This window comes from Adiantum capillus-veneris, chromosome 7 (assembly GCF_014529385.1).
Source record: "Adiantum capillus-veneris isolate H3 chromosome 7, ASM1452938v2, whole genome shotgun sequence".
Lineage (NCBI taxonomy): Eukaryota > Viridiplantae > Streptophyta > Polypodiopsida > Polypodiales > Pteridaceae > Adiantum > Adiantum capillus-veneris.
This window is the reverse complement of record NC_140937.1, coordinates 15,245,270-15,270,351: the sequence shown is the minus strand read 5'-3', so window position 1 is coordinate 15,270,351 and position 25,082 is coordinate 15,245,270. Positions and strand designations below refer to the sequence as shown.

The 25,082-nt window shown below is 42.1% G+C and overlaps 1 protein-coding gene across 1 annotated transcript in view; it reads left to right on the top strand.

Moving 5' to 3' along the window:
- The first annotated feature begins 19,893 nt into the window (after window positions 1-19,893).
- LOC147453477 (Ribosomal protein S5 domain 2-like superfamily protein) overlaps window positions 19,894-25,082 on the top strand; it is a 44,253-nt gene continuing 39,064 nt past the window's right edge. The window contains exon 1 of the mRNA XM_086515660.1: window positions 19,894-20,702. Coding sequence (XP_086371786.1) covers window positions 20,021-20,702 — 682 coding nt within the window. The 5' untranslated portion in view covers window positions 19,894-20,020. The remainder of the gene's footprint in view (window positions 20,703-25,082) is intronic.

The following is a 25,082-nucleotide window of genomic DNA, read 5'->3' as shown; positions in this document are numbered from 1 at the left end:
GTTTTGTCATAAAAGGACAAGAGGACAAAGTGTGCAAATGTAACAAGGCTTTGTATGGGTTGAAGCAATCTCCTCATGCTTGGTATGAGAAAGCTGACACTCATTTGGTTAAACGAGGCTTTCGTAACAGTCCAACAGAAAGCACATTGTATGTAAAGCATGAGGGTGATGTACTTCTCATTGTGGTTCTTTATGTTGATGATTTGTTGATCACTCGACCAAATGAGAGACATATTGCTCAAATTAAGGTTGATTTGAATGCTACTTTCAAGATGAAAGATTTGGGGCTGTTGCATCATTACTTGGGTATACAGTTTAAGCAGTGTGACGGTGGTATTGCCTTGTGTGAGAAAAGTTTCATAGAGACATTGCTATGTAAGTTTGGACTTGAGGATTGCAAACCTATTGCCACTCCCATGGAAACAGGTTTGAAGTTGAGTCTACATGATGCTGGCGATCCTGCTGATGTCACTCTTTACCAAACTGTTGTTGGCTGCCTCATTTATGTATGCAACACGAGGCCAGATATACAGTTTGCAGTCTCACAGGTCAGCAGATTCATGCATAGCCCAGGGTCTAAGCATTGGTAGGCTGTCAAGAGCATTTTCCGCTACCTTAGTGGCACTTTACACCTTGGCTTGTTTTATCCCAAGGGGGGATCATTGCCGCCAGACTTACATGCTTTTTCGGACTCAGATTGGGTTGGTTGTTTTGACACGCGAGTGTCCACAAGTGGTTTTTGTTTCATGCTTAGCAATTCATGTATATCATGGTTGAGCAAGAAGCAACCTACTGTGGACACTTTGAGTTGTGAGGCTGAGTACAGGGCAGTCTTCACAGCTACGGTTGAGTGTGTATGGCTCATACGCCTTATGGCTGATTTGGGTGTTGGACAGGACACTGCCAACACTATCTACATTGACAGTCAGAGCGCATTGGGAGTTGTGAGGAACCCAGTTTTTCATGCTCGCACAAAGCACATTGAGGTGCATTACCACTATGTCAGGGAGAGGCTCTCAGAAAGAGAGATCAGCTTGGCTTATGTGCCAACACAGGACAACCTTGCAGATCTTTTCACAAAGGCATTGTCTCGTGAGAAGCTTGAAGCTTTCCGCAAAGCTTTGGGCTTACTCCCCTTTGTGGACTGATCATGTCCTCAGGGCATGGCACTTCCCTTTACTCATGTGCCAGCTCTCGTTCACCGCATCACTCTAGGGGGGATTTGTTACCATATACATGTGATAGTGATGTGTGTGAACACACTAGGACCGCCGGGGCATTTTTTGCCTCTTTAGGAGTTTTTTCCCCCATGCATTGTATATACGCCCATCACAATATCCATTGCACACTAAGTAATACACTCTCTATTGTGTGCCTTGAGCTTCCTTCGTCTTCTCCAAGCTATGTGTGTTTCTCTGCAACCCTAATTCCAACACTTTGATGGGAGTAGCCTCACTTCTATTGTTCAACTTTGATGATTTGATACTTCGGTTGGATTCAATGGTTAAGACTCCTTGGAGATCTAACCTTTATCTTTTCCTTCCAAAGCATAACTCCACCCAGCTTTATCCGTGTTCCTCTCTAGAATTGGGTATTTCACCTTCATACTCACATTGTAGTAAGTTCAAATTGCATCCCATCTTCCCACTTTTCTACCTTTGTGTGAGTGATTTCTTTCATCCAAAGTGCTTTCACGCACGCTATTTCTTGAATTATTTGTCTTTAAAGAAAGTAGGCGAAGGTGCTTCTATCATTCATATATATATATAGGACTCATGTAGCCCTTTGAGACTTTATGCTTGACACCTCATCAATACCAAAAGTATTTTGTACATGAACTTGAGAGAATCTTCTTTGTGCAACTCTTCTTTGCTAAGATCAATTACTCTCCATGTTATTCTATCACATCAATCACACACTATTTACTAATGTGGCACTCTTGTCTTTTGCCTCTTTGTTGCTCACTTTAGTATGTTGTTCTTGTCTTTAAATACTCCTACCTGACTTGGATAATTTGTAAAATATGCTCTATAGTTTTTTCACCAGCCTGGTACCAAGATGGGCATATGATCTTCTTTGTAACCTTCATTAGCTTGCTTCTCTCATATTATTCTTCTCATTTATGGCCAATTACATCTCACATAACATCAAGTCACCAAGGTAGAAAAAAGAAAAACAATTTTTGGCATAGTCAAGTGTCAAAACAATTGAGCTTGTTGCTCATGCTAGAAAAAGTGAGCGTTGGGAGAGATATAGCAAAAGGGGGTTAGCAGAGAGTTTAAAAGAGGAAGTGGGATAGGGGGCAGAGAGAGGGAGAATGGGGGGGAGAGAGAAAGAAAGAGAGGGAGACTATATATATGTATATATATATCAAATGCCAAATAACAAAAACCAAATACCAAATTTGTCAATCCATTGGGAATAACTAAATTGATTAGCGCACGGAGGCTATAAGAAGTTGTCAAACTCTCAAAAACATAGTGACAGCTCACTTCTAAACAAGTGTTGAATCTCAAGTGTTTGTCAAACATTAAAAGCTAGTCCTAAGAAAGTTGGCAAGCCTCAAGGAGGATAAAAGTCCACCTTGGAGTCTAAAGGTAGGAAGTAAAAGAACAACAAAGAACAAAAATAAGAAGAAGGAGAAGGAAGCTTACAAAAGTAACAACAAGCTCTCTCTCTAGGAGCTTTAGAGATATAAGTACGAGCATAAATGTTTTTTATTAACCCACCTTGGATTCTAAACTTAGGAACTTACAGAACAACAAAGAACAAAAAGAAGAAGGAGAAGGAAGCCTACAAAAGTTATAACAAGCTCTCTCTCGAGGAGCTTTAGAGATACAAGAAGGATCATAAATGTTTTTGATACTCTAATCATATATTCGAGCATGCATTTCACACTCCAACCCCTTGATAAATGCACACATACATGCTTAATTGCATGCCATCAGGAAGAGAGTTGAATGGGGGTTCCAAGAGGAATTAACTAGGCTCTTTGAGTGCTCATCCACCCCTCTAGCCACACCCACTCTAAGAATGCTTCAATCCAAAAATACAAGGTATGTGAGCGTTGTGACATGTATCACCTGCCTGCCCACACACACATTCATACCTTGACTTGTTTGCATATAGGCTTGCTCTCCCTTCACTCTCACACACTCATTCATGCTTAGCATCCGTAAGTAGTGGTTTCAGAAAGGTAGAAAGAGTTTGAATTTCCCACATCTTGAAACGTATGTGACTTGAGTCCACACTTGCCCATTAGCATTCATACATCCTCTACAGAAGTTTGTTTTCTTAAATAGTGTACCACAAGGACATGCACACATGACTACCTCATAAGTCAGCCGTAAGGGCCCTTTTACATGCTACTTACCTCAAAGTATTTTTGAAGCCAAACTTGCACAAATACATGAGTACATGCATCACAATCCACAAAAAAATCTCTAACTCGATCTCTACTCAAGCATTCATGCTCTGCCTGGAGAGTTTCCTTCCTATGTTCTAACACAAATTTTGCAGCCCTTTGAAAACATATGAAACCATCTTTCATATACCCTTTGGTTTCATTGGAGCCTTACGAAGGTTCCCTAGCATATTTTGTAGCTTATCTCCTCCTTTGAAATAGTTTTCACCTACTTTTTAGCTCATTTGATCAAGCAACTCCCCCGCATTTTACTAAATGACCAATTTAGGATATAAGAGAGGCCTCATCGTGCCCTTGAAATCATAGTTTCCCTCGGGTATATGAGTTTGATGAGATAAGCCTAGCCGCTAATCGGTTAGTGAAATTTTCTCCTTGTGTCATAGCCCCCAGCTATGACCTTTGGGAGCAAAAGTTAGTCTCTTTTACAAAAGAATTGGAATGAGGACCCCCTTTCAACCAACTAAACACACTCAGTAATAGATGACCAGTCTATTAAGCGATTGGGAGACTCTTCTACCACAAGCGTGTTTAGCATGACATGCATACCATTCTTAAGACGAATTGAAATAGATAAGAAAATAGGTAAGATAACCAAAATTTTCATTTCTTTACATCAATGTACATTGTCTTTGTAATGCCTATGAAGAAACAACATACTCACAAGGTTCTTATTGTCCTTTAGTTAAGTTCCTTGCTTCCACCTAACAACTTCAAAAGAATGATGCTTAAATTTAACCAAATACTCACATAATTATTTTCCGTTACATAGAATTTTGTCTTCACGGTAAGGCATAATTAAGTTCGTAACTCAACTCATTAATAGGTCTTTGAATTTGAAATGGACCATAGTACCTTATTGTTAAGTATGGAGCCTGATTTACCCCTTGTAATTTTATGTGGTACAAACGCACATTTGTAAGGCCCCCATTACGAGGAGAAGCCATCATGCGTGCTTTTTGCTGGAATATTATGGCCGGACGGCGGTCGGAAAGTGGTTGGAAAACGACCGATCGGTTGGCCGGTTGGCCGATGGCTGGAAGTCAATGGCCAATGGCCGGTGGTCGGAAGTCAATGGCCAGTGGCCGAAATCAAAAGCGGACTTGTCTTCTCAAGGGAGGCCACACATGGACGGATTGGATGGTCCGATTTGGACTTATCTACACAAGGGCGGCTAAACATGGCTGCCTCTCATGAGAGAGGGCAGCCCTTTTGGCCTATAAAAGGAGGCCATTTTTACACACATTTCATAGTGTGAGGTTGATGCAACAAGGTGAGTGTGAGGTGGTGAGAGTGAAGCAAGGCGGGAGCTCTATTAAGGGTATAATCCCTTGGTAAACTACTTCTTGTTTTGAAGTACTAAAGCCATTGAGTGGTTGCTTTCTTGTGGACGTAGCCCACATTGGGTGAACCACGTATATCGTGTGTACTCTCTCTCTCTCTCTCTACTCTATAATCTCTTGTGTGTGAAATCCATCTCTCTCCATTAAGTAATCTACTCAAGTATCTATTTAGCTACGTCTTATTTCCTAACAACTACTATCAAAGCAAGGTTTGCTCGTAGCTAAATTATCTCAAGGAAAGGACTCCTTGAATTGAGTGGGAGTTATGGCGGAGAAAGGGAAGCTCAAGATTGAGAAGTTCAACGACAAAAACTACCAACATTGGAAGATGCACATTGAAGATTATCTCTACCAAAAGAACCTCTATTTGCCATTAGGCGGTATTGCGAAGAAGCCCGCAACAATGGCATATTAAGCATGGATTGTCCTTGATCGAAAGGCACTGGGAACAATCCGGTTAAGCTTGGCATCAACGGTGGCCTTCAATGTTTCGGAGATGAAGACCACGGAGGACTTGATGAAGTCACTTGACGACTTCTACGAAAAACCATCGGCATCCAATAAGGTATTTCTTATGATGCGCTTGTTCAATCTAAAGATGGCAAAGAATGGTTCAGTTGCAGAACACCTAAATGAGTTTAACACAAACATAAGTCAACTTCGATCGGTGAAAATCAATTTCGATGACGAAGTGCGAGTTCTCCTTATACTATCATCGCTACCAGATAGTTGGGACAGCCTTGTGATGGCTGTAAGTAATTCTATCTCTGGCACAAATACTCTTAAGTTTGATGATGTTGTGGGTGTTCTCCTAAGCGAGGAAATACGAAGGAGAAGCACAGGAGAATCATCAAGTGTTGCATTGTTAGTGGAAACAAGAGGAAGGCCTAAGGAGAGGTTCAAAAACCAAAAGGGTCGTGATCGCTCAAGGTGGAGCAAGTCACACACAAAGTCAGTTCTTGAATGTTGGAACTACGGCAAGAAGGGCCACGTCAAGAAGGATTGCTGGTCCAAGAAGAAGAAGGAGACAGGGTCTCAAGACAACAAGCCAACATCGGAGGCCAATGTGGCAGGTAAAGTAGAGCAAGATGCTCTAATTCTCTCATTAGACAATGTGTCTAATTCCTGGATAGTAGATTCTGAGGCTTCATTCCATGTGACACCACACAAGCAACATTTCCAAGATTACACCAAAGGTAATTTTGGGTATGTATACTTGGGAGATGATGAAGCTTGTGAGATTGTCGGCAAAGGTACAGTTTTTGTCAAAACTACTAACAGAAATGAATGGAAGCTTAAAGATGTTAGGCATGTTCCTTCTCTTCGCAAAAATTTGATCTCTATAGGACAATTGGACGATGAAGGTCACAACATTGCATTCGGAAACAAACGGTGGAAGATCTCAAAGGGATCTTTGGTGGTTGCCAAGAGAGAAAAGGTCGGTACACTTTACTTGTGTACTGCTAGCACGCAACCTTCAGCATGTGCAACAACTACAGAAGTTGACAGTGCGGTGTGGCACTACCGGCTTGGGCATATGAGTGCCAAAGGAATGCAAATCCTTCAAACGAAGAAGCTTCTACTAGGTTTGAAAGAAGTGGACTTAGAGTTCTGTGAAGATTGTGTTTATGCTAAACAAAAGAAGGTAAAATTTCAAAGATCAAAAAATGAAAGAAAAAATAAAAAACTTGAGTTGGTTCATTCTGATGTTTGGGGTCCTGCAAGTACACCATCACTTGGTGGCTCATTGTACTATATAACATTCATAGACGATGCAACTAGAAAAGCATGGGTTTATGTCATGAAGAATAAGTCCGATGTATTTTCCAGATTTCAAAGGTGGAAAGCCTCTGTGGAGAATGAAACAAGTACCAAGGTTAAATGCCTCAGATTCGACAATGGAGGCAAATATTGCAGCCAAGCTTTTGAAAGCTTTTGTGCTAGCAATGGCATTCGGAGGCAAAGGACAACCCCAAGGACACCTCAACAATATGGGATTTTGGAAAGGATGAACAGGACAATCATAGAACGAGCACGAAGCATGCGGCTACATGCAGGCCTGCCGCTTGAGCTTTGGGCGGAAGCTGTAAGTACATTTGTATACTTAATCAACCGGTGACCCTCAACGACATTGGATGGGGGGGATCCAAAAGAGGCATGGACAGGTAAACCGGTGAATTATGCATTCCTCAAAGTGTTTGGGTGTGAGGCTTTCATGCACATAGATAGAAGCCTAAGATCAAAGCTAGATGCAAAGTCCAAAAAGTGTTTCTTCATTGGCTATGGAGAAGAGACTTTGGGTATCGCCTATGGAATCATGAAGATTATAAAATCTTAAGGAGTAGGGATGCAAATTTTTAACGAACAAAATATGTACAAAGATTACTTGGAAAGAAAACAAACAAAATAAACAGGTGATGAATACATGTTTCTCGAGGACGATGAAGACTCAAGCACTACAAACGGTGACAATGTGCAACAACGTCAACCAAATGAGGAGCCTCAACCTATTCCCCGAAGATCTACAAGAGCAAGTAGACCTCCAGAAAGGTTTATTTCTTCCTTCAATCATCTCCTGATCTCAGATTCTGGAGAGCCGGAATCATACGAAGAAGCTATGCAACACGAATCCAAAGAAGAATGGACGAAAAGCATGCAAGTGGAGATGGATTCACTACATCGCAACCAAACAAGGGAGTTGGTTGAGTTTCCTAAAGGTAAGCGGGCACTTAAAAATGAATGGGTGTACAACCTGAAGGAAGAAGAAGGTGGGAAGAAAAGATACAAGTCTAAGCTTGTGGTAAAAGGGTTTTCTCAAAAGAAAGGTATTGACTTCAATAAAATATTTTCTAATGTTGTAAAAATGAACTCAATTAGGCTTGTCTTAAGCCTTGTGGATGCTCATCATCTAAATCTCGAGAAAATGGATGTAAATACGGCATTCCCTCACGGTGACTTAGAGGAGGAAATCTACATGCTTCAACCAAAGGGGTATGAAGTAAAAGATAAGGAGAAAATGGTTTGCAGATTAAAGAAGAGCTTGTTTGGTTTAAAGCAAGCATCAAGACAATGGTACTTGAAGTTTGATCGATGGATGTTGGATCATGGATTCACAAGATGCAACTCGGATCACTGCGTCTACACAAAGAATTTGGGAGATGGGAAATTCATCATCCTAATGTTGTATGTTGATGACATGTTGATTGCAAGTGTTAACATGCAGGACAACAAAGACTTAAAAGAGGAGTTGTCTAAATCTTTTTTCAATGAAAGATTTAGGTGTTGCAAAGAGGATACTTGGTATGAAAATATCAAGGGACGGAACGAAGAAGACAATAAAGCTATCTCAAGAGGATTACATCAAGAAGGCACTAGAAAGGTTTGCAATGCAAAATGCAAAACCAGTTTCTACACCTTTGGCTGGTCACTTTAAACTAACAAAGGATATGTGTCCAAAGACACAAGAGGAGATAGCCTATATGTCTAAAGTTCCATATGCTGCAGTGGTAGGTTCTCTAATGTATACTATGGTCTGGAAAAGGCTAGATATTACACATGCAGTGGGAGTTGTGAGTAGGTTCATGGACAACCAAGGTAAAGAACACTGGCAAGCTGTGAAGTGGATACTTAGGTAACTAAAAGGGACAACAATGAATGCTTTGTATTTTGGAGGAACTATTATTTTTCTAGAAGGGTATGCTGATGTAGATATGGCAGGTGACAAAGATACTTGAAGGAGTACTACTGGCTATGTCTTCACGGTTGGAGGCACAGCAGTAAGCTGGGCTTCAAAGTTGCAGAAAGTGGTCTCACTTTCTACCACGGAAGCAGAGTATGTAGCAATGACAGAGGCAAGCAAAGAAATTCTGCGGCTTCACAGATTCTTAGAAGAGCTTGGATTCAAACAAGAAAATTGTGTCTTGTACAATGATAGCCAAAGCGCTATCTATCTTGCAAAAAACTCAGCCTTTCATTCAAGGACAAAGCACATTGAGGTGAGATATCACTTTATATGCACTCTTTTGGAAGAGGGACAGCTAAAGCTAGGAAAGGTGCATACAAGTGAAAATCCTGCAGACATGTTTACAAAGGTGGTCAACCAGGAGAAGTTGAGCTTTTGCTCATCTTCAATCGGCATTCAAGGGTAAGAAGCCAGATGGAAAGCAGTCATCACAGGCTTCGTTTGGAGATCAGTCTCCAAGTGGGAGATTGTTAAGTATGGAGCCTGATTTACCCTTTGTAATTTTTTGTGGTAAAAATGCACATTTGTAAGGTCCCCATTATGAGGAGAAGCCATCGTGCGTGAAGACCGGAATATTCCTTTTCTCCAGAATATTATGGCCGGACGGTGGCCGAAAAGTGATCGGAAAACGACCGATCAGTTGGCCAGTGGGGCCGGTAGTCAATGGCCGGTGGCCAGTGGTTGAAAGTCAATGGCCGGTGGCCGAATTCAAAAGCGGACTTGTCTTCTCAAGGGCGGCCACACATGGGCGGATTGGATGGTCCGATTTGGATTTATCTACACAAGGGCGGCTACACATGGCTGCCTCTCATGAGAGAGGGCAGCCCTTTTGGCCTATAAAAGGAGGCCATTTCTACACACATTTCATAGTGTGAGGTTGATGCAACAAGGTGAGTGTGAGGTGGTGAGAGTGAAGCAAGGCGGGAGATCTATTAAGGGTATAATCCCTTTGTAAACTACTTCTTGTTTTGAAGTACTAAAGCCATTGAGTGGTTGCTTTCTCGTGGACGTAGCCCACATTGGGTGAACCACGTATATCGTGTGTACTCTCTCTCTCTCTACTCTATAATCTCTTGTGTGTGAAATCCATCTCTCTCCATTAAGTAATCTACTCAAGTATCTATTTAGCTACGTCTTATTTCCTAACAACTGCTATCAGAGCAAGGTTTGCTCGTAGCTAAATTATCTCAAGGAAAGGACTCCTTGAATTGAGTGAGAGTTATGGCGGAGAAAGGGAAGCTCAAGATTGAGAAGTTCAACAGCAAAAACTACCAACATTGGAAGATGCAGATTGAAGATTATCTCTACCAAAAGGACCTCTATTTGCCATTAGGCAGTATTGCGAAGAAGCCCGCAACAATGGCATATGAAGCATGCATCGTCCTTGATCGAAAGGCACTGGGAACAATCCGGTTAAGCTTGGCGTCAACGGTGGCCTTCAATGTTTCGGAGATGAAGACCACGGAGGACTTGATGAAGTCACTTGATGACTTCTACGAGAAATCATCGGCATCCAATAAGGTATTTCTTATGATGCGCTTGTTCAATCTAAAGATGGCAGAGAATGGTTCAGTTGCAGAACACCTAAATGACTTTAACACAAACATAAGTCAACTTCGATCGGTGAAAATCAATTTCGATGACGAAGTGCGAGTTCTCCTTATACTATCATCGCTACCAGATAGTTGGGATAGCCTTGTGATGGCTGTAAGTAATTCTATCTCTGGCACAAATACTCTTAAGTTTGATGATGTTGTGGGTGTTCTCCTAAGCGAGGAAATACGAAGGAGAAGCATAGGAGAATCATCAAGTGTTGCATTGTTAGTGGAAACAAGAGGAAGGCCTAAGGAGAGGTTCAAAAACCAAAAGGGTCGTGATCGCTCAAGGCAGAGCAAGTCACGCACAACGTCAGTTCTTGAATGTTGGAACTGCGGCAAGAAGGGCCACGTCAAGAAGGATTGCTGGTCCAAGAATAAGAAGGAGACAGAGTCTCAAGACAACAAGCCAACATCGGAGGCCAATGTGGTAGGTAAAGTAGAGCAAGATGCTCTAATTCTCTCATTAGACAAAATGTCTAATTCCTGGATAGTAGATTCCGGGGCTTCATTCCATGTGACACCACATAAGCAACATTTCCAAGATTACACCAAAGGTAATTTTGGGTATGTATACTTGGGAGATGATGAAGCTTCTGAGATTGTCGGCAAAGATACAGTTTCTGTCAAAACTGCTAACATAAATGAATGGAAGCTTAAAGATGTTAGGCATGTTCCTTCTCTTCGCAAAAATTTGATCTCTACAGGACAATTGGACGATGAAGGTCACAACATTGCATTCGGAAACAAATGGTGGAAGATCTCAAAGGGATCTTTTGTTGTTGCCAAGGGAGAAAAGGTCGGTACACTTTACTTGTGTAATAATAGCACGCAACCTTCAGCTTGTGCAACAACTACAGAAGTTGACAGTGCGGTGTGGCACTACCGGCTTGAGCATATGAATGCCAAAGGAATGCAAATCCTTCAAACGAAGAAGCTTCTACCAAGTTTGAAAGAAGTGGACTTAGAGTTCTATGAAGATTGTGTTTATGGTAAACAAAAGAAGGTAAAATTTCAAAAATCAAGAAATGAAAGAAAAAAAAAACCTTGAGTTGGTTCATTCTGATGTTTGGGGTCCTGCAAGTACACCATCACGTGGTGGTTCATTGTACTATGTAACATTCATATACAATGCGACTACAAAAACATGGGTTTATGTCATGAAGAATAAGTCCGATGTATTTTCCATATTTCAAAGGTGGAAAGCCTTTGTGGAGAATGAAACAGGTACCAAGGTTAAATGCCTCAAATCCAACAATGGAGGCAAATATTGCAGCCAAGCTTTTGTGCTAGCAATGGCATTCGGAGGCAAAGGAAAACCCCAAGGATGTTTGAATTAGGGTTGCAGAGAAACGCACACAGCTTGGAGAAGACGAAGGAAGCTCAAGGCACACAATAGAGAGTGTATTACTTAGTTTGCAATGGAAAGATAGATAGCCCTAGAGTGATGGGCTTATGTACAATGCACGGGGGGGAAAACCTCCTAAAGAGGGAAAAAATGCCCCGGCAGTCCTAGTGTGTTCACACACATCACTACCACATGTATATGGTAACAAATCCCCCCTAGAGTGATGCGGTGAAAGAGAGCTGACACATGAGTAAGAGGAAGTGCCATTCCCTAAGGACATGATCAGTCCACAAAGGGGAGTAAGCTCAAAGCTTTGCGGAAAGCTTCAAGATTCTCACGAGACAATGCCTTTGTGAAAAGATCTGCAAGGTTGTCTTGTGTTGGCACATAAGCCAAGCTGATCTCTCCTACTGAGAGCCTCTCCCTGACATAGTGGTAATGCACCTCAATGTTCTTTGTGCGAGCATGAAAAACTGGGTTCCTCGCAACTGCCAATGTGCTCTGACTGTCAATGTAGATAGTGTTGGCAGTGTCCTGTCCAACACCCAAATTAGCCATAAGGCGTCTGAGCCATACACACTCAACCGTAGCTGTGAAGACTGCCCTGTACTCAGCCTCAGAACTTGAAGTGGCCACAGTAGGTTGCTTCTTGCTCAACCATGATATAAATGAACTGCCAAGCATGAAACAAAAACCACTTGTGGACACTCGCGTGTCAAAACAACCAGTCCAATCTGAGTCTGAAAAAGCATGTAAGTCTGGTGGCAATGATCTCCCCTTGGGATAAAACAAGCAAGATGTAAAGTGCCACTAAGGTAGCGGAAAATCCTCTTGACAGCCTGCCAATGCTTAGACCCTGGGCTATGCATAAATCTGCCGAGCTGTGAGACTGCAAACTGGATATCTGGCCTCGTGTTGCATACATAAATGAGACAGCCAACAACAGTTTGGTAAAGAGTGACATCAGCAGGATCGCCAGCAGCATCATGTAGACTCAACTTCAAACTTGTTTCCATGGGAGTGGCAATAGGTTTGCAATCCTCAAGTCCAAACTTACATAGCAATGTCTCTATGTAACTTTTCTGACACAAGGCAATACCACCATCACATTGCTTAAATTGTATACCCAAGTAATGATGCAATAGCCCCAAATCTTTCATCTTGAAAGTAGCATTCAAATCAGCCTTAAATTCAGCAATATGTCTCTCATTTGGTCGAGTGATCAGCAAATCATCAACATAAAGAACCACAATGAGAAGTACATCACCCTCACGCTTTACATACAATGTGATTTCTGTTGGATTGTTACGAAAGCCTTGTTTGACCAAATGAGTGTCAGCTTTCTCATACCAAGCCCGAGGAGATTTCTTCAACCCATACAAAGCCTTGTTTGACCAAATGAGTGTCAGCTTTCTCATACCAAGCACGAGGAGATTTCTTCAACCCATACAAAGCCTTGTTACATTTGCACACTTTGTCCTCTTGTCCTTTTATGACAAAACCGTGAGGCTGCGTTACATAAACTTCCTCAAATATGTCACCATTCAAGAAAGCAGTAACAATGTTAGATTGATGTACATCCCAACCAAAATGAGCTGCCAATGCACATAGAAAACGCACAGTAGTCATACGACAAGTGGGAGCAAAAGTCTCTTCATAATCTATGCCTTTTTGTTGTGCATAACCCTTTGCAACAAGTCGAGCCTTATGGCGATCGATCTCACCATTCGACTTGCATTTCAACTTGTAAACCCACTTAGTACCAATGGCCTTTTTGCCAGGAGGCAAATCACATAAAGTACATGTGTCATTTTCTATAAGTGCATCATATTCTGATTGCATGGCAGCCATCCAATTTTCTGAATTCTGTGCTTCATCAAAAGACAGAGGCTCCTCAACATCATGTAAGCTAGACACAGCCAAAGCATAACAATCTGATGCATAAGATGCATGGCGAGAGCCTGAACGAGTACGACTAGACAAAGGTGCATCCAATTTATTGTCACGCAAAGTGTGCACCAACCATTTTGGCATACCTCTAGCCTGCTCATTTTCAGCCCTTTTCTCATCAAGTACATCATGTATATCTGCATCAGTAATAGGCTGATCTAGAACATTTTCAGAAACCCCCATAGGCTGTACATTTGCCTCATTGGAACTTACATTCGTATTTCCACCACTGAAAAGAGGCAAGAAAGTGTCATAAATGTCATGTGAGCTTACATTACTGTCTCTGGTACATGACAGCAAGGGTTGAACAGAATCTTCCACAAACACTACATCCCAAGAAACCAGAATACGTTTTGTTTGCGGATGATACAACCTGTGAGTGAGCATGCGTGTACTAGAGCAGTTGGCGACTAAGCCCGCGAGGACGCAACCTGCTCTGATACCAATTGTTGGAATTAGGGTTGCAGAGAAACGCACACAGCTTGGAGAAGATGAAGGAAGCTCAAGGCACACAATAGAGAGTGTATTACTTAGTGTGCAATGGAAAGATAGATAGCCCTAGAGTGATGGGCATATATACAATGTACGGGGGAAAAAACCTCCTAAAGAGGGAAAAAATGCCCCCGGCGGTCCTAGTGTGTTCACACACATCACTACCACATGTATATGGTAACAAAGGACACCTCAACAAAATGGGATTTCGGAAAGGATGAGCAGGACAATCATGGAGCAAGCACGAAGCATGCGGCTACATGCAAGCCTGCCGCTTGCGCTTTGGGCGGCAGCTGTAAGTACGTCTCTATACTTAATCAACCGGTAACCCTCAACATCATTGGATGGGGGGGTTCCAAAAGAGGCGTGGACAGGTAAACCGATTAATTATGCATTTCTGAAAGTGTTTGAGTGTGAGGATTTCATGCACATAGATAGAAGCCTAAGATCAAAGCTAAATGCAAAGTCCAAAAAGTGTTTCTTCATTGGCTATGGAAAAGAGACTTTGGGTATCGCCTATGGAATCCTGAAGATGGTAAAATCTTAAGGAGTAGGGATGCAATTTTTAATGAACAAAATATGTACAAAGATTACTTGGAAAGAAAACAAACAAAAGAAACAAGTGATGAGTACATGTTTCTCGAGGACGATGAAGACTCAAGCACTACAAACGGTGACAATGTGCAACAACATCAACCAAATGAGGAGCCTCAACCTATTCCCCGAAGATATACAAGAGCAAGTAGACCTCCAGAAAGGTTTGTTCCATCCTTCAATCATCTCTTGATCTCAGATTCTGGAGAGCCGGAATCATACGAAGAAGCTATGCAACACGAATCCAAAGAAGAATGGACGAAAAGCATGCAAGTGGAGATGGATTCACTACATCGCAACCAAACAAGGGAGTTGGTTGAGTTTCCTAAAGGTAAGCGGGCACTTAAAAACGAATGGGTGTACAAGCTGAAGGAAGAAGAAGGTGGGAAGAAAAGGTACAAGTCTAGGCTTGTGGTAAAAGGGTTTTCTCAAAAGAAAGGTATTGACTTCAATGAAATATTTTCTCCTGTTGTAAAAATGAACTCAATTAGGCTTGTCTTAAGCCTTGTGGCTGCTCATGATCTAAATCTCGAGCAAATGGATATAAATATGGCATTCCCTCATGGTGACTTAGAGGAGGAAATCTACATGCTTCAACCAAAGGGGTATGAAGTAAAAGGTAAGGAGAAAATGGTTTGCAGATTAAAGAAGAGCTTATTTGCTTTAAAGCAAGCATCAAGACAATGGTACTTGAAGTTTGATCGATGGATGTTGGATCATGGATTCACAAGATGCAACTCGGATCACTGCGTCTACACAAAGAATTTGGGAGATGGGAAATTCATCATCCTAATGTTGTATGTTGATGCATGTTAATTGCAAGTGCTAACATGCAGGACATCAAAGACCTAAAAGAGGAGCTGTCTAAATCTTTTTTCAATGAAAGATTTAGGTGCTGCAAAGAGGATACTTGGTATGAAAATATCAAGGGACAGGACGAAGAAGACAATAAAGCTATCTCAAGAGGATTACATCAAGACGGTACTAGAAAGGTTTGCAATGCAAAATGAAAAACCAGTTTCTACACCTTTGGCTGGTCACTTTAAACTAACGAAGGATATGTATCCAAAGACATAAGAGGAGATAGCCTATATGTCTAAAGTTCCATATGCTGTAGCGGTAGGTTCTCTAACGTATGCTATGGTCTGGACAAGGCCAAATATTACACATGCAGTGGGAGTTGTGAGTAGGTTCATGGACAACCTAGGTAAAGAACACTGGCTAGCTGTGAAGTGGATACTTAGGTAGTTAAAAGGGACAACAACAAATGCTTTGTATTTTGGAGGAACTGATATTTTTCTAGAAGGGTATGCTGATGCAGATATGGCAGGTGACAAAGATACTCGAAGGAGCACTACTGGCTATGTCTTCACAGTTGGAGGCGCAACCGTAAGGTGGACTTCAAAGTTGCAGAAAGTGGTCTCACTTTCTATCACGGAAGCAGAGTATGTAGCAATGACAGAGGCAAGCAAAGAAATTCAGTGGCTTGACAGATTCTTAGAAGAGCTTGGATTCAAACAAGACAATTGTGTCTTGTACAGTGATAGCCAAAGCGCTATCTATCTTGCGAAGAACTCAGCCTTTCATTCAAGGACAAAGCACATTGAGGTGAGATATCACTTCGTACGCACTCTTTTGGAAGAGGGACAACTAAAGCTAGGAAAGGTGCATACAAGTGAAAATCCTACAGACATGTTTACAAAGGTGGTCAACAAGGAGAAGTTGAGCTTTTCCTCATCTTCAATCGGCATTCAAGGATAAGAAGCCAGGATGGAAAGCATTCACATGTTTGGTTTGGAGATCAGTCTCGGGGAGATTGTTAAGTATGGAGCCTGATTTACCCCTTGTAATTTTTTGTGGTAAAAACGCACATTTGTAAAGCTCCCATTATGAGGAGAAGCCATCGTGCGTGAAGGCCGGAATATTCCTTTTCGTCGGAATATTATGACATGACGGCGGCCGAAAAGTGGTCGGAAAACGACCAATCGGTTGGCCGGTGGCCGGTGGCCGAATTCAAAATGGACTTGTCTTCTCAAGGGCGGCCACACATGGGCGGATTGGAGGGTCCTATTTGGACTTATCTACACAAGGGCGGCTACACATGGCTGCCTCTCATGAGAGAGGGCAACCCTTTTGGCCTATAAAAGGAGGCCATTTCTACACATATTTCATAGTGTGAAGCTGATGCAACAAGGTGAGTGTGAGGTGGTGAGAGTGAAGGAAGGCGGGAGCTCTATTAAGGGTATAATCCCTTTGTAAACTACTTCTTGTTTTGAAGTATTAAAGCCATTGAGTGGCTGCTTTCCCGTGGACGTAGCCCACATTGGGTGAACCACGTATATCGTGTGTACTCTCTCTCTCTCTCTCTCTCTCTCTACTCTATAATCTCTTGTGTGTGAAATCCATCTCTCTCCATTAAGTAATCTACTCAAATATCTATTTAGCTATGTCTTATTTCCTAACACTTTTTGCAAGCTTTGCATAGTACTTTTAATGATCATGAAAGTTGCCTTGCCAATCCTTCGTTGACATGCACTTAAGTTGGGATTTAGGAAAATCAAGCAAGACCCAGTGATCCCTTTTGAAGCTTAAGGCCCCTCTATGGTTGTTCGTGTTAGTAAGATCGCTTTGCTTTTCTCAGGCAACATGTATGTTTCTTTTGATCTTAGTAAAAGACTCTCCAAAATCTTGGGTCATCTCATCTACTGCAAAGACCTTTCCACGAGTCTTCAAAAGAAGGTGAACTTTTGATCATGCTTCTATCACTTCAAAGGGTGTTTTATCTGTAGTAGTATGCATAGTGTTGTTGTGAGCATTGTCTCCTAGCAACAAATACTTTTTCCATTTCTTCCTTTGATCTACTTCTATGAAATAAGCTATAAGTACACCTAGGACTATGGAGTTTGCAATTTCACTTCGGCCATTAGTTTGCGGATGATAGGTTGAAGGAAAATTTTGCACATGGTGCCCAAGTTTTCAAATAATCCTTGCCATAAATTGCTAGTCATTCTAGGATCTCTGTCTGGCACAATTGAGCTAGGAAGTCCATAATATTTCAAACTTTGAGATATAAAGATAATTTTCAGATGGTGTGCTTTTTCTTTTTTTTTTGGGCAAGAATGAAATGTGATGGTGTACCAAAACGTGTCAAATGTCATCCATATTCCTATATTTCCATGGATTGATTTGAATAATTCCCAAGGTGCGTTGGGAATTGGCATGGTTGAAATAAACCGTGTTGTTACCATTTGTCATACTTTATCTTTTGGCAAACAAGGCACTTACACACATAGTCATGTACATCCACCTTCATTTTTCGCCAATAAAAATACGGGCACATTTTAAATGGAACAATGGACATAAAAGTGTCAAAAGCTCTAAACTACCCGTTATGATGTGGAAAATTATTTAAGGAACATGGCATAATATTTTGGGATCAAAATAGGCTCAAACTTAATGATACTCATGGAAGGTACATTTGCCAATGTACTCCCCAAATAAAGAACATGTGAAGTGCCAACATGAGCACCTTGCTTGAGTAGCCACAAGGGTACAATCTAGATTATCCTTTTTTTCTTATAGTGCGCCTCTTCCGAGCTCATATACAATAGTGAATCAAACTTTATAGCTTCACACTTTCCCACAATCAAAAGTGTCCAAGTGGAAGCAAAAGTACTTTGTGAATATGGTAACACATCAATACAATATGCTTGGGATGACCTCATCTATAATCAGTTAGTCTTTGACAACTTTAATTTTTTGTGCAAAAAGCATCCATTTTTAATCCTCCTCTTGCGTAAGTTTCAACAATAGCTATTTATGTAGAAAAGCATTCTTTGCCTCATTATAGCATAGATATATTCTAGATAAACTACTACAAGCTAATTTGTCATTTTATATAAAAAGATACGTGGAGTAATGATTTATGAAATAAAATAATTCCTTTTCAAGAAATTTCAATTGTAGATAGGTGGAAAATTTATTTTACCCATAATCATAGAAGCAAGAATTTGGGGCAATTTTTTTCGATTGTTGACAAGAAAATGCTACTTTACATTGTGTTGTTGATTAGTCAAAAGGTGGGAATTCTAATCTTATGAGGTTTTTTTGGTGACTTAGCCAAATGATGTTGAAGAGCCTTGATTGAGCTATGAATAGCCCCTATTCTTTTCCTTGGTACTAATCAAGGCATGCATCTCCGCATTATTACCATGCAATAAGTTGCCTAGCAGAGGGCAAAACCAATATAGAAGCGCAAAGCTAGAACTTGCAACAACACAACAACAATAACCTCAATGGACTATGAATGCATAAATAGAATGTACATCAAACACTTGCACAATCTTCTACATGCCCATCAAAACCAACACATGCTACATCTTGTTTTCCCATAGTGGGTAGTTGTCTCCAAATTTTCTTCACTAGACATGTACAAATTATTGTCAGCCATGGCCAATGATTGCACCTAATGCAACCATTGCTTGCATTGAGAAGAAATTAAACAAAATCAGTTTATGGTATGCATCAAAACCTGCACAAGACTACAAGATGCATGTTTTGTGAAAAGTTGCATTGGAAAAATTGATGTTGAAAAGCAGAATTTGCTTAAGGAAGATCAAGTTTAACCTAAATGGAAATATTGAAGGCAACAAGCTCTACAACCCAGCTTGAGGTATACATGTACTTGGGAACGGTCACCAAGTATCAACATGATGTAAAACCAATTTTGGTCTTGAGGGAGAAGAAGTAGAAACTCAAGGGCCTAAGGGGATTTAGCTCTATTATACAAGGTTTGGGAGAAGAAGTAGAAACTCAAGGGCCTAAGGGGCTTTAGCTCTATCATGGTGGGCGTACCTACAATGCATGGGAAAATACCCTCTTTATGGGGGAAGAAAATGCTTTAAGGGTCCTACGTATGTTCATATGCATCAATATCAAAACACGACAACAATAAGGTAGCTATACAAGGAAATTGTAAAATATTCAAGAAGATTGAGACTTAAGCTTTGTGTTTCTTTTGTCCTTTAAGAGCGAGACTATCATGCTTCCATGTCACATCAAGTATGAATCACATGTGCTTTGTGACAAAAGTATCTCATTGTTACCTTCCTTATGTATTGATTCTTTTATTTACTTGATAGCCACAAATGTCCCATGTTAGTCTATACATTCAAATTGTGCTTATAAGACCTTGTTTCATTTGTTAACCAAAGGATAGGTAGTGTAGCTAGCTCTTAAAACAAGGTTCTTTTTCTAAATGCACTTGTTGGAGATGTTGGGTGTGAGGATTTTTCTCATAATGCTGTCTCAATCCTTAAGGCTTTGCTATTGTGAAATTTCACCTTGTTTAGAAGAAATGCGATTCCCATAGTAGGTCACTCACAAGGGAGTGCTCCCTTGGGCTTGATCTCACTCTCTGCTCATTATAATGCTAGAAAAAATTGCACGTAAACAAGAGCTCTTTGTCTCTATTACCATCGCTACTTGGAAGTTCAAAAACCACGAGCATGTGAGCTTGTGGGCGCCGTATTGGCAATGGCGCCCTCCCCTTCGTCAGGTCTCTTAAAGGCAATCCTCTCTGTTTCTCGACACAGAAGCTGCGCTTTGAAGCCAGTGCTGCCACGGTTTCGGGAACCCCTCATTGGCCCCAAAATCCCCTCTCCCTGGAAATGCATGCTGCACAGAAACCTTTCTGCTGGTCGCAATGGCGGAGAAGATGAAGGAGGTGGCAGAAAGCCCTTCAAAGACAGTTCCACTCATGAAGAGTTTCGCTTGTTTGGTGAAGGTGGCCTATTCGATGAACCTGCATCCAGCCGCGATGCCGATGATTTGGACAAACAAGAGGACGATGCATCATCTCAATGGGCCTCCGCTCAGGAGCAAAGATTTGAAGACTTTGAGGATGACTATGAGGAGCGATCCTGGAGTGAGACTGGAGTTGATAAAGCTCAACCCCCTATGCAGGAGTTTGTTCCTGGCTATGCGGCAGAAGGTGGAGAGGGCTGGACAGTTGGTGTATCTGCTGAGGGGTTGAGTGATGATGTCGCTGTGGATGGCCGTGCCCAAGAAGGCTCCACTGAGGCAGGTGATGTGGATTATGAAGAGTGGGCAACTCCCGTAGAAACAGGACCATCCTACATTGGTAGATGGGACCGTGATGGCCGCCTTCTTAAGGCTCAGCCTGGGACAACAGAGGGTCTATATCCTTCCATGGAAGGTAACATCTTTCACAGTGTGACAAGTTTCTTAATTTTGCTACTATCACTTGCAATGTGCACCATGTTAGTGCTGTCGACTGCAAACAATTGTTTTGATTAACTGAATTGCTTGGGTGAACATAGAGGAATTATGGGTCGATGCTTTCTGCTTCTTGTGACCTCTCACTTTTTGTAGCGTGTTGGCTAGTATGAACAATCCTTTAAGGTTGTGGAAACACTGTGATGACTCATAATTCTCTCGAGTAGTGCCTCAGCCTGCATCTCTTCACCAATCAGCCTCTACAATTCATGCATTCAGCCAGCTCATCCTTTTTCCTCTTAGTTTATCCTTAGAGCCCTCTTAGAGCGTGCAGCAAAAGAGAGACACGGACACGGGAAGCATGCGAGAACATGAGAGAGAGAAATGAAATGATATATTAACGTCTTCAAAAGGCCCAAGTGACCTATAAGACAAAAGAGTTTACAAATGGTGAATCTGATACAATGTCTGTGTAAAAGACTGAAAACTGAAAAAACTGAAAACTGAAACTGAGCTGAGCTAAAGTGAAATGAAATGAAAGGCTGAGATGCTGGGATGTCGCGTATGTAGTCTGAAGAAATCAGTGATCTCCCTCTTTGAGTGTCTCCTACTGTCTGGTCTCCTCAAGAGGCTCTCCCTAGGCGCAACTCCAATAAAAATAGCCCAAGGCATCTCTGATCCTGATATCTCATAACATTGGCCAGTGGTCCAAAACTCTCTCTGAATAGGCAGTGGAAATGGCCTCATATCTCATAGTAGACTGGGCAGTGACATTTGATGTAAGTTGTAACTCTGTCTCTGGCTCTATATGGCATAATTGACAAATCCTGGCCTCTATTGGTACTCCTCTAAATCCACCAGCCTCATTCTCTAACTGATGTGATGATGTGCGCATCTGTCCAATAGCACATTGTAATCCATGGGATAGATGAGTGTCCATGTAGGTGGGTCTCGTCACAAAACCATCCTCAGTAAGCTCAAGGAGATGCTCTTTGTAGAAATCCATTTTCGTGCCAAGCACATGCATAGGCTGTATCCATGTCCTCCTAGTGTCTAACTGAATCAATTCCTGTGTGATGAGTTGAGTGATCTTGGTCCGTGTGAGAGACAAGGAGGGTGCGCGTCCAACGAATACTGGAAAGGGTGTAATCTATCCATGTCAAAACCATGCAGCTTGAACCAAGCTGTCATTTGTGCAGATCAACAAGAGGTGTCTCCTTGTGAGGCAAGCTGTCGAGAAAACTCCAAAGCTAGATGGGCATATCTGTCTCTGGGGAGATCCCAGATACTGTGTATGAAAGAAACGGATCTGGTAAGTGCCTCGATGACCAATGGGGGAGCAATGAGCTTTGCACGGATAATCTCATGAGGTACAGAGGCCTTCATCCGAGAAATCATAGAGACCAAAGGCCTCTTGTCACGTGCACATCTAACCCTATGTGCATGTGGACAAGCTACTTCAGGTCTAGGGTTCAACTCAGCTTAGGAAGTGTTTTGGCACCTTTGTGAGTCTGTTCGCAGGCCGTGCATGTCCAGGCACTTAGAGTAGTTGCATATCCTCTGGTTGCACACATCATGATCATCAACATTACAGTCAGTAGCCATCATGAGCATTTTACAGTGCATAGAACCCATTTTCCCTATTTTAGCCATTTTTCACTTATTATTAATAAGTGACTTCGTTGGGAAACTGGGTAGGGCAATTCTGGTAAGTCAATATATAAGAAAAGCTAGCGCTAGCACTTTCTGGCAAAAGAGGCAGCAAATACACAACATCTGTCAGTGCACCTTCTCAGCAAGACCGGCAGGATCTCCTAGCGTTTTCCAGCCATCAAGACTCCCAATGTTTCTGTAGCAAATCAGCGCCAGCGTTTTGTAGATGGCAGATCAGCCCTGGCGTCAGCAGTTTCCAGCAGACCAGCCCAACGTTTTTGCAACTTGCAGATTAGTCTAGTGTTTTGCAGATTCCCGACGATCAGCACCTCCATTGCATCAGCGTTTTCAGTTTTTAGCACTTAGACACCGCAGATCAAGTCCCAAACCTTGCAGATCTCACCTTCCCGCAGCAAATCCTCTCCGCATGGCTAGATCAGCTAGCGTTTAAAGTTTCAGCCCGCTATTCGCAGATCTCAACATCTGTATTTTCAGCGCATCGTCGTCGCGTCGATGGCGAGAGTGGTCTACTATCGATTGCACAATCTGATACAAGATGTTGATGCAAATCTAAATGGTGCTATGTCGAAGGCGACGGTGGTGCCGACGATGACGATACTATGGCTGAAAACTGAATGCTCGGCGAATTGGAATCGCTAATCTTGCTGTCTTCAAGTGCTGGTTTGGCTGACTGTAAAGCACCGCCTTGGCAGCCCTTGAAAACGCTGGTTCTGTCCCTAAAAACGCTAGCTTGCTGGCATTGAGAAACGCTGGTACTGCTGTGTGCCGAAACGCTGTCCAAGGCCTGCAATGGCTGTATGCAGTTGGCTGAAAAACGCTGTGAGCAGCTAGCTGAGATCGCTGAATTTGCTGTCCAGAAAACGCTGAGGTTGCTGGTTTGGTTCTTGCTAAATTCCACTGCTGAAACGGTGCTGCAACCACTGCTGAAAACGCCAAGCTGCTGGACTGAAAACGCTGGCCTTTCTTTGCTGAAAACACCAGGTTGAAGTGGGGGTTGTTCTTGCTGAGAAGGTTCTCCAGAGGCCTGCTGCACTGGGTGCCTGTTGCTCTCCTTCCTTCTTCTGCCAAAAAGTGTTAGCTCTGGTTTGCTTGTATATTTCATTAGCAAAATTGCCCTACCTACTTCCCAACAAAAGTCACTTAATAAATAAGTGAAAAATGTCAAAAATAGGGAAAATAGGTTTAATGCATTGGAAAATTCCCCTGATGGATTCTGATGGGAATGCTGATGATCATGCTGTGTGCAACCGGAGGATATGCATCTACTCTACGTGACTGGTCATGCACGGTCTGCGAACAGACTCACAAAAGTGCCATATCACTTCCTATTCTAGACTGACTTGAGTGAACTGAACCCTGGTCATGCTGTAGCTTGTCAATGGACACATAGGGTTGGATGTGTCACGTGACATACCCTCCTTTTCAAAGTGAGGTACTGGTACCGAACTGTATGGCGTCGAGGGAGATCGCCAACAGGATCTGGAATCCTGGAAAGGACTCTTTGCTGGCCCACTCTGATGCGTGGGTCATGCAATACTTGAACTCATAAAGGTCTGCAACGCTTGCTTCTATGGGCCATGCCGAAAGCGGCACAAAGTCTTATGTGGCTCCTTCAATGCTTCAACTTCGTCTAGAGTCATGCGTCTATGTTCTTCAAGAATCTCCGAGGCTGAAAATTTCTGAAACCACTTCCAACTCAAAAAACATGAACATACCCATTCCATGTAAAGTGACTGTAAAAAATCTAGTCTTTTCTAAAGGCTGTGCATGCAATGTAGATGAACAAAGAGACGGAGTGCCAGACCGTTCACCACACACACGCAAACAATGAGATCGAATCTTGTGTTGCTGATCTAAATCAATCATGATCTAAATCAATCAACTGTGGCAATTCACAACGGAAATGCCCATGCTTGGTGCTTATACTTTCTTGTGCTCTTGCTACGATTGTGTCATGCCTAGGTCTCTTGCAGATGCAAAAACGCTAGGCTGATTTGGGATCCTGCTGCAAAAACGCTAAGTCCCTTGCTGTGCAATCTGCTAACGCTAGGGTGATCTGTCTTCTGCTGGTTCTGCTACCGTCGGTTTGGATCTGCAAAAGCAAAACGCTTGCTGATCTGCTTGCAAATGAAACGCTAGCTGATCTTTGGTCCTTCGTTGAAAACGCTAGGTTTACTGCCGGTGGTGGGTCTTGTTGAGAAGGTGCCTGTTGAACAAGTTGTTCCTGCTGCCTCTTCTGCGAAAAAGTGCTAGCGCTAGCTTTACTTATATACTTGCTTGCTAAAATTGCCCTACCTAGTTCCCAACAAAAGTCACTAAAAAATAATAAGTGAAAATTAGCTAAAATAGGGAAAATAGGTCTATGCACTGTAAAAATGCTCTTGATGGGTCCTGATGGAAATCTGATGATCATGCTGTGTGCAACCAGAGGATATGCATCTACTCTTAAGTGTCTGGGCATGCACGGTCTGCGAACAGACTCACAAAAGTGCCAGAATACTTCCTAATCTAACTGAACTGAACTGAACTGAACCGAACCCTTGCCATGAAGTAGCTTGTCCACGTACACATAGGGTTAGATGTGCACGTGACATCCCCTCCTTTTCAAAGTGAGGTACTGGTACTGAACTGTATGGCATCCGGAAGAATCCTAGGAAGGACTCTTCGCCAGCCCAATTCAATGCGT